The sequence below is a fragment of the Hipposideros armiger genome, unplaced genomic scaffold (assembly GCF_001890085.2).
Source record: "Hipposideros armiger isolate ML-2016 unplaced genomic scaffold, ASM189008v1 scaffold_549, whole genome shotgun sequence".
Taxonomy (NCBI): domain Eukaryota; kingdom Metazoa; phylum Chordata; class Mammalia; order Chiroptera; family Hipposideridae; genus Hipposideros; species Hipposideros armiger.
Window position 1 is genome coordinate 935395 of NW_017731899.1, and position 9859 is coordinate 945253.

At 58.7% G+C, this 9859-nt stretch overlaps 2 protein-coding genes across 2 annotated transcripts in view; both read right to left on the reverse strand.

Annotated features, from left to right (window-relative positions):
• Window positions 1-846, reverse strand: part of HMX2 (H6 family homeobox 2) — an 8448-nt gene extending 7602 nt beyond the window's left edge. Inside the window, exon 1 of the mRNA XM_019669158.1 lies at window positions 709-846. The gene's annotated coding sequence lies outside the window, so the exon portion shown is untranslated. The remainder of the gene's footprint in view (window positions 1-708) is intronic.
• Window positions 847-2547: 1701 nt separating this feature from the next.
• Window positions 2548-6829, reverse strand: HMX3 (H6 family homeobox 3). The gene is made up of 2 exons (XM_019669165.1): window positions 6451-6829; window positions 2548-5851 (listed from the first exon to the last, which is right to left on the reverse strand). The coding sequence occupies exons 1-2, from the start codon at window positions 6827-6829 to the stop codon at window positions 5178-5180; spliced, it is 1053 nt and encodes a 350-aa protein (XP_019524710.1). The 3' UTR covers window positions 2548-5177.
• Between the last annotated feature and the right edge of the window lie 3030 nt (window positions 6830-9859).

Here is a 9859-nt window from a genome sequence, read left to right on the forward strand (position 1 = left end):
CACCTACAACCGTTTGTAGGTCAAAAGGTGAACATCTGCCCTGCACACCCGGACGGGCGCACGTGCACACACCGGCGTGCACACTTCCAGATATGCATGCACAGATCGCTCGTACCCAAAAGCCAAGGAGGGTCTGCAGGCTGGGCGGGGTAGCTGGCAGAGAGTGGGCGGGAAGCCGGGAGGAGGAGCTGCAGCGACAGCCTCTGCCCCGCAGCTCACACGTGCCCCTCGGGGCGCTATCTCCTGCGCTTGCCCTGCTGAGCTTTGGACCCCAAGTGAGGACATGTACGGGGTTCATGGTTCTTGTACCCTGACCCCGTCGGGGTGACCCAGTAAGAGAGGTCTTTTCCTAGCTGCTCTGCGGAGTCTATGTTTGGATCGCTGAGGGAAAACGGCCCCCTGGATATGTCACTGGGCCGCGGGGCGTGGACAACCGCGAGAGGTGGGGCAAATGAAGTGTTGGAGGCGGGCAGGGCCAAGCGGGGCAAAGTTTGCGACCCTGCATGCACTCTCGAGGGACGTTCAGGTGCCCCGCGCGCACAGAGGGACGGAAGCAGGAGCGCCTGGCCCCAGCCCAAGAAGCTCAACAAGAGGCCTCGCCAAAGCTGCGCAGCCCTCTGGGCCCCATTGTTCTGACAACAACCCCCATCGCCCAGGCCTTAGGTGGCCCAGGGTGCGCCCGTAGAAGAGAAAGCAAAGCCCACCGACCTTCTTGTCTCCTCTTCCTCCCAGCTCTACCCTCCAGCGTGCGCCCTGGAGTGAAGAGAGCAGAGCGCCCTGGGCTTCTCGCGCGTGGCCTCGGGCTCTGGAGTGCCGGGAGCTGACCAAGGGGACGTCCCGGCTCAGAATGAGTGCCCAGTGGCGGCGGCGGGGGGGGGCAGTTTATATCTGTCTTGCTGTTGTTTAATGTACACACACCAGCTCTATTTACTACCAAATAAAAGAAATACATCTGTGTTGCCAACAGAAACAGCTCCCGCGCTAGCCCCGCGGTCTCCCATGGCCCAGAGGCGCTGACGGGCGCTCAGAGTCACCGAGTCTGGCACTGTGGGGACCCGAGCTCCGAATGAGGTCCCGGCCCGTAGGAGTACGGCGGTCCACAGTGGGGTGTTGGCGGGCTCTGCTAGTGTGTTCCAGGTGGTTTGTGAGGAGGCAGCACAAGGCATCCCTGCCGGAAGGGTTTCAGGCTTGCGCAGCAGAGGCAGGAAGGCCACCTCGCTCCCTGCCCCATTCTTCCCACAGTTCTCCCAGCTGCCAGGGTCTCCTCAAACAAGGTGTACCCGACTGTGCATTAGCGATGGCTGTGATGCTTAAAACATATGTGTGTGGGTGTACTGGGACCCCCTGAATACGGTGTGTGTTAGGAGGTCTAACTAAAGTGTGTGTGTGTGTGTTGAGTGTGTATCATGCAGGAGTGTATCCTACATGTTGTTTGTATGTATGTTTGTTTGAGTGATGCAGAAAAGATTCAGCCAGGAAACCAATGCCATTTGCACTGACTTGAAGATTAATTAGGGGTGCAGATAGGGAGGGATCTGAAGTTAGGGTAGGACAGGAGGCTGGGTTACACATCTGAAGGGAGGGAAGATGAAAGGATAAAACTGTGAGAATGTTATTCAGTGTCCTAGGGCAGGAGACACTGGCTTTCCATGATGGGAAGTCTTGGAGGAATTGCATGGAGGCACCCTCACTCCCCCAGATAACCCCCTCTGGTGAGTGGTTCCAGCAGCTCCCCGCAATCCCTGCAAAGGCAGCGGAGAGGGAATGTTCCTGTGTGTGTGGGGGGGGATCATCCCAGCCAGCTGTTGGGATGTGACGGTCCCATCAACTGCTTTCTTGGCCTCTTACGCTGAAGGCCTCAGAAAGACCTGCAGTGGAGCCTAGGATGCTTCGTGCGTGGGACAGCTTCGGTGATCCTGGTCCCGCACCCTGGCTCAACCCCTTCTCTTCCACTGTGAGAAACACCACCATCCTACCCGACAGGAGGGAAGCAGACGTCTTCTGCCTGAGCCAGCTTCTAGGCTCACACAAGCCGTCAGCCACAGACGGCATCCGCCCCACCCCCAGGGCGCTGCACCCGTGGCTCCTGGGAGAAATGGGTCTGCCAGGGCAGAGGGGCCTCCCCAACGGGAGGGAAAGGGAGGCTGCAGGGAGCAGGACAAAGGATAAACTGTGCGTGTGGAGAACCAGTTGTTTCTCGACTTTGTAAAGACTGGGTCAGTCAAGAACCGTTTTCTAGAATCCAAACAGAAATAAAGTATTTTCTTGGCGTTTGATAACATCGTGTCCTGGCTGTAAAATCTAAGGACGTGTTTGCTATTGCAACATTATTTTTAATGAGCTGTTATTGGCCTGTCCTGCAGTTAGTATTGCCAACAGTAAAAGGCATCACTATGTTTGCAGGTAACACAAGGAACAACATATTTTGACCCCGAATTTCTGTTTATTTTTCATTTACAACACATGCCCTCGTTTTTATTCCAAACCAGAGGGGAATAAAGGGAGATCTATCTTCACTGAGGTCCAGACTAAAAATTTTGCCATAAATACTCATGCCAGTTTATTTGGGGCAGTTTCCTATCAATAGAAAACGATAGTGGACGTTTCGGCCATAGTAGAATCAATTGCGTCGATTGGGTTTAAGAAACCTAGCAAAGCACTAGGAGAGGGACTGGAAGCGCGTGGAGGCGCTCCCCAGTGGGCGCGCCCTGCGTGTGCTCTCCGCCGTCTTCACGGTCTCCGGGTTCCTCATCTCCCCCTTCTGGCTTCCCAGCTTCAAACCGCGCCCTGTCAGGAGTTGGGCTTGCAGACCCCATGCTCTAAGGCAGGGAGCCGCGGGGATGGCGAGGGGCGCCTAAGCACCTGCTTCCGCCGGGCGGACCCGCGCTCCCCAGCCGCTCCCCGTGCGCCGCGCCTCGGCAGATGGCCCACCACCACCAGCGCGGTGGCCTGGCGCGCCGCAGGCGCGTGGGAACATCTAGCGTTGCGCTTCCAGGCGGCGGCAGGAAACCTAGAAAGGCTGCCCTTGATGTGTTGGGCGCCGGTGCGCAGTAAAGGGCCCCGCTGTTAAGAGGCAAGATCCTTTCGGTCGTCGCAGCCACAGTCGGGTGGTCTCTGTTCCCTGGCACTGGACACACCAGGACTGCACCCACCCCCGAGCTTCCCCACAGTTCCTCAAGGCCTGCGGAGGCCGCTGTGTCCCGGATCTGGGAGCCGCGGTCCCTAGGACTGGTTGGCTTTCCCGGGCTGCCCTCGCACCGCCAGGGCTCTCCCAGCTGCACTTCGCGATCCGCCTGTGGCCTCATCTCAACTCTAAGTTCACTCTCTTCTTACCTCCCCACTACCCGCGGAGCCAGCCACGCTTCAGGCCCGCTGCCGAGTGCCCAGGGATGTCCGTCCCGGAAGCTCGCGGCTCCCGAAGGAACTGTGGTCTGGGAACGGAATGCGAGGCTGCAGCCCTCAGTTCGGAAATACCAGCTGTCTCTGAGCTCGTGGCTGCCGCTTGGCTCAATTTCGCAAACTAGATAAGCCCAGGTCCTCGCCCCTTCCGCCCCGCATTCTTCCCTGCTCGCAGGGCCTTTCAAGCCCGGTAAGATACAGGGGAGAGACCGGCCCTGGTTGCGAACAAAGCCGCCTCTGTCTCCGCCGCCTCCTAGATTATAGGGATGTGTGCGTCTAGGTCGGACTCCGCGAGCGCAGAGGCAGCCAGAGCCAGGCAGGAAAGAGTCTCCCAGACACCTGCTCTGGGGGAAACCGTCCAAAGTTACACACGCTGGCAACACGAAACGCTTCGCTTTTCTTTTTAATTAATTCAATTTCACGACAACATTTAGTGTAACAATATTTTGTTTCTGTTTTTCTTTTTTTAAAAAGGGACTGAACTGGGGCAGAGGTGGGGAGATGGGTGGGGGTAGGGGGGACAAACTATCGCAGAACAACAGGTGTAGCTCACAGAAAGAAAACACATTGGATGGCAGAGCAAGGAAGCCCTACAGAATTGAGGGTGAATTTTACAAGAAATCTGTACATTTATCAAATAAGTTAAAATTCTCCTAAATTGATTGTCCTTCACTTAAAGCGCTCCAGCATCCTATCTTACTCCTTTGAGCATTGCTGCCTATCCTTGTTTCCTTCCTTCCCCCCTTTCTCCTTCTTGATTCTCCCTTCCTAAACGAATGACTGGGATTATACAGTGAAAACGTCTGCTTCTCTCCGTGGAGGAAGAGCAGAGCCCTCGGGAAATTTTGTAGAATATTGCACAGGTCAGAAGTACAACCGTTACTGCAGAACAAAAAGGTAGGGAATAAAAGGTACAGGGTGTTTTTAAATATTGAAATCACTCTCTCAAAACAGGGAATGAAGAATAATAGAAATATTATTAATAATAATTTACCAACAAGTGAAATTTCCAAAAGGCTACTAATAAATAGGACCACTCACGCTGGGCCAGATGTGGAACTGTTTCAGTAATCAGAAGTCTGATTTTTGGCTGTCTTGTCTTTTCCCTTTAAGCACTTAATTAGAGAATTTTTCCATCACAAAGCAGGACAGATGAAGAGGTCAACTGCCACAGACCTTGCCAGAGAGAAATGCAGCCTGAGCTGGGGTTCTCATGAGAGACTGCTCAGATTCTGAAAATTGGGGAGAATAACCCATTGAGGGTGGAGAGGAAGAACCACAGAAATAAAAGCACTACAGTGTGAGTAAATTCTCTCTCTCTCTCTCTCTCTCTCTCTCTCCCCCCCCCTTCTGAAAATAGTTCTATAGAAACTGAATAAGCTAGAGGGGTTCAGGTTTTTGCCCTTATTTTCCTTCTATAAAAACAAAACCAAAAAGCCACAGCGCAACGTAAATATTGGGGAAGGGTTCCTCATATTACAAAAGCTTTCGGCTGAAATATTTGACCCGGGAATTTTATCTTTTTTCTGCTCTCTCTTAATATAAACCAAAACCAAAAGTAAGAGGGGAAGCGCCTCAAATCCATTATGGGTGAATTGCACGAAAATGCATTGCAGATACTTACAAAACGCTACCATTTGGGAGAGGGGAGGCCGGGGCAGCGCGCCAAAGCCCTGGTTCCCGAAGGCCGCTGGACATCTTGGCGCCCTCGGCCCGGCCCAGTCTCCTCCAGGGTCGGGAAGGGGGCCGGGCGCTCCCTTCTCCACCCCTCTCGGGCCTCAGACGGGCCGTAGCAGCGGCACAGACGAGACCACTGGGTGCGAGTAGTAGACGGGGTGCGGGAAGGTGAGCAGAGGCTGGCTGACGGGCACCGGGGCCCCCGCGGCCGCGGCCGCCGCGCCCTCGGCCGCAGAGTTCTCGTGGTAGAGGATGGGCACCCGCACGATGCGCTGCGCCGCCGCGTGGCTCAGGTTGGCCGCCTCCAGCTCCGCCGCCAGCTGCCGCTTCCACTTGTTGCGGCGGTTCTGGAACCAGATCTTGACCTGCGTCTCGGTGAGATGCAGCGACGCGGCCAGACCAGCGCGCTCTGAGCTGCTCAAGTAGCGCTTCATGTCGAAGGTGGACTCGAGCTGGAAGACCTGGCTGCGCGAGAAGACCGTGCGCGTCTTCTTCTTGCGGCACGCGGGCTTCTTCTCCGGGCTTTCGGCGCCCTTCTTCCAGTCCTCGGCTCCCGGCGTCGCCGCCGCCGCCCCTAGGCTCGTCCCGGCCGCGCCCGGCGGCGCCTCGCCCTCCTTCTTGCCTTCTTCCGAGTCGCTCTCCTCCAGAATGATCTCGTCCGGGCTCTTGGAGTCCAGCTCCTTGTGGTCGGGGTCGGCCTTGAGCAGTGGCTCGGGGGAGTCACGGTCTGTGCCCGAAGCAGGGGAGGAGTCTCGCAGGAGGGCCTTCTCCGATGCTGGGGAGAGACAGACAGACGGACGCACACACACGCACACCGACACAGCCTTCAGCGAGGCCCGCGCCTGGGGGCTGCAGGCTCGGTCCGCACCTGCCTCAGGGCCCCAGGCCTCGAGGCCTCACCATTCCTGCTGGCCTCCTGCCCGGCTCAGCCATAACAGGGGCGTCGAGTCCTGGGATCCCCACTCCTCCCAAAGACAGGAAACAGAGCTCCCTTTCTTTCCTTCAGCATGCCCACCTGGGGCCCACGGAGAGATTCGCCTCTGGCTTGCGCCCGCCCAGGTCACTTCCTCCATCCAGGCCTAGTCCCCAGTCCCAGCCGCCAGTATTATCCTCCCCATTCATGCCTGAGGCCACTTTCCCCGGAAGCTCCTGCGCCCCGGGCTCCAACTCCACTTTTCTCACCAAGTGGGACTGGATTCCCAGGCAGCGCAACCGAGCGCACAGCCCGGAGATGCAAAGCCAGGGGCCGGAGAAAGTTGGTCAAACTACGGGTTGGAGGATGCGGGGGTCCCAGGGCTGCGGTGGGAGGCAGCGCTGGGCGGGGATGGGACACGCAGGCGGGGAGGACACGAAAGTTTAAAGAGAGGTCGGTACCTTCAGGTCGCGGGAGGTGGCCGCTGGCAGGGGTCAGGGTGTAGGGGTACCACCAGGCCGGGGAGCGCTCCAGGTAGTGCGCGGGCAGGGCAAACCTCTGTGCCGGGATCTCAAAGCGGGGGAAAGCCAGGTCGCCCACCTGCGAGAGCGCGAAGCCCGCGGCGCCCTCCAGGGCCCCCTTGGCCGCCGCGGCAGCGGCGGCGGCGGCGGCGGCGGCTGAGGCCGGAGCGAAGAGCGTCCGTGGGGGCGGCTGCGGCTTAGGGGGAGGCCGGTGGTGATCTCCGTTGAGCAGGTTCTTGATGGAGAACGGGGACTCCTTGGGCGCGGGAGGTGGCTGCGCGCTAGCAGTGCCGGGGGCGTCCGGCCCGGGCTCCGGCATGGTCCCCTCTCCTCCGGGTCCCCGGGAGGGCGGGAGCGGGACAGGCGGGCGGCCGGGCGAGCAGGCGGGCGGCCGGAAATCAGACCATAAACGGAACTCAACTACGGGGCGCAAAGTCGGGGGCCGCCCGGGGCGCAAATCCAGCGGCAGGAGGGCGGGGTGAGGACCCGGCTGGGGCGGGTTCGCATGGGGGAGGGGTGCTGAGGGGCGGGGAGCGGCCCTGCCGCTTCACCAAGGGAGCAAGGCGGCTCGGCGGCGGCTGCTGCTCCCGGGGAGGAGGCGGCAGGAGCGGTCCCCGGCTTGGGGCTGCGTCAATCCGGCGCCGGATGCTAATGATGAAATCAAAATGTCATCCAAGTTAAACGCGGGGAGTATACGGCGATTGGGCGCGTACAATGGCAAATGGGATTAGGCAGGCGAAGGCACGGCCGAGCCCGGGCCCCGCAGCCGCCTCCGCCACCGCCCCCTCCTCGCCTTCCCTTGGATTTTGGCGCTTTGGCTTCGGGCTATAAGAGCCCGCCTGTTATTGGCTTTATATAGTCCAATTAGGCAGCAAATGAGGACAAGCCTATTAGCACAAAAGGATATTGGCTCCCACTAAAGAGGCACTCGGAGCGCTCCGGCGAGCGCCGGAGGCGAGCGAGGGACGTGGAGCCGGTGGCGCCCCGGCCCCGGAGCGCACTGACAGCCGCAGCGCTGGGAGCCTGCGCCTCCCTCCTCCCCCCCTGCCCCCCCGCAGCTCAGGGACCCGCTTCCAGCAGCCCGGCTTGCGGGAGGGGGAAGGGGCGGGCCAGGCCCGCCCGGGTCACCTCGGGGTTATCCGCGCTTGCAGCTGCCGCTCCCCCGCCCCCAGGGGCTTGGCAGGGGCCCACCGCCCCCACGCAGCTGGAGAGCCACGCAACCCCCGCCCAGGAGGCAGGACGCGATCTCCGGCCCCAGGCGTACTCACCACTTTCCTACCCTTTGGGGTCCGGCGGCCTCAGCATTTTCCCCAATGCCTGCTAAGGGCGCGGCAACGAAGAGGAGGATTTGGGTTCCCCACCCACCGTCTAGTCGATAGGAAGGGAATCCGGGTGTAAGTCCATGCACTGCGTCAGCGGGCTCAGGAATCCGCGTGGCCTTGGCCTTTGGCCCTGAGAAACTGAAGAGTGATCCTGTTCCCTGGAGCAAGAGTGGGCGCGCGTCTCTGCGCACCCGAGTGTGTGCGCAGAACGGGCTCACGCCCGCGCGTCACTCAATGGGGCTGTTGGGGCAGCGGCGTCCCGGCTCCGACGGCTACGCTCGAAAGGGCGCTCGGCTCCTCTTTTCTGGCCACCGGGGGCCTAAAGCTTGGCAGTGAACTCGGAACCCGCGGCCCCAAAGACAGCACCTTTTCCCGGGAAGTCTCTCCGGCTGACGTTTGGAGCTGGCTTTAATAGGGGCACCGCGAACCGAAGGCACAACAGCAGACCTTCCTCGGCTGTGACCGTAGCAGCGGCACTCGCAGTACGCTCCGACGGCCTCCAAGTCCGTAGAGAAACCTGCCAGACCTCTGAGGGATAGCTGCGCGGACATTCACTCTACTCCATCGGCTTTAAAAACGACTCCCCAGGTTGCACGAGAAGTCCTCAAGGCAGACATTTAAGACTCTAGATTTAAGCATCAAATAATCAGAAATGCTTGTGGGGTGCCTTGCCTCCTCAGAGAAAGGTGGCAAACTGGCCATCACTCCTTACTACCCGTTGTGAGCTTCCATCCACCCGAGGTCCTTTTGTGGTCCCTTGGCCTCCCCATCGTCTTCTTTTTCGTTAGATCGAGCCCTCACCTAACTCAAGGCCGCCCTGCATTGGCAGTTGCGACCGCTCTGGTTCCCCAGTTGAGAAGTGGGTATATTTTATTTTCTGATCCGGAGCTTCAGACCTCCCCCATCAAATCTCGATGGGCACATTTAATGCTTTTTTCCGCAAACATTCATCTACAATCGTGAACCCTATTTTTGCTTTGGGAACCTGGAAGCATTGTAAATGGTGCTTCCATATACAATTATTATTCTCATTATTATTACTCCCTTGAGTTTGTACAGGGTTTTACTGGAACGCAAAACGCTATACAGTGCCATCCAAAATCTGAGTTGGAACCCAACACAGCCCTGAGACTCCAGCAGGGTGGATCTTACGCTCGGGTTTTATAGATGGAAATGGGGTCCTGAGGAGGAGCCCGGTCCAAAGTCACCTAACTGGCGCTGGACCCTCAGAAGTCATTTTCTCCCCAACTGCAAGGAGCGCTGGATGCGCGTAGGTCTACGCAGGTTGGGGTGGACCCCCCGCACCCACCAGCCACGCGGCTGAGGATGTGGCGGAGAGGCCACTGCAAGTGCGCGCGCTTGTTGCGGGAGCTCTCCGGTCCGAGGCGGATGAGTGTAAACTTGCCCAAAGTTCTGACGCATGGAAGCCGCCTTTAAAGTGAGGCAAGCAGAAAAGCTCACCTCCCGGTAAAGGAAGCACCTGGCAGACGTCGCCGAAAGTTCTGGCTGGGGCAGTGGGATCTTGGCTGTTCGAAACTCTGGGACTAGACCCAGAGGGGAAGGGGTCCAGGCTGGCGGGACGAGAGTCCAGCACAGCCGTCCTCGCACCCTGCGGCGCCGCTACGTGAGCCTGACTCTCTTGTTCCAAGTTTTCCCAGTGTCTCTCGGCCCAGGGGGTATGCAGGTGCGTTGTTGTGTGCATGCGCGCGCGTTTTGACCAGGGAGAGGTGGCAGCACTCACAGCGCATCCTGAGATTCAGGGATGCTGGGTTTGAACAACCAGGTGCACAGAGTGAATCTCTTTTTGTCTTTCGTTTGGAGAAAGCTTTTGGGTATGCGGCTCCAGGCGCAGACACATCCCTTCACTCGCCCTCTGGCGTGGGGTGTTGCCTCAGCTTACGCTGGTCCACGACTCCATTCAAAGTCAGGCAAACAGCGCCCTCTAAGGGACATCCTCTAAACCAAAGCCGCTGGCTCAGCGGGCCAAACCACGGTGTCCGCGCAAAGCATTTAAAAGCCATCGCGGT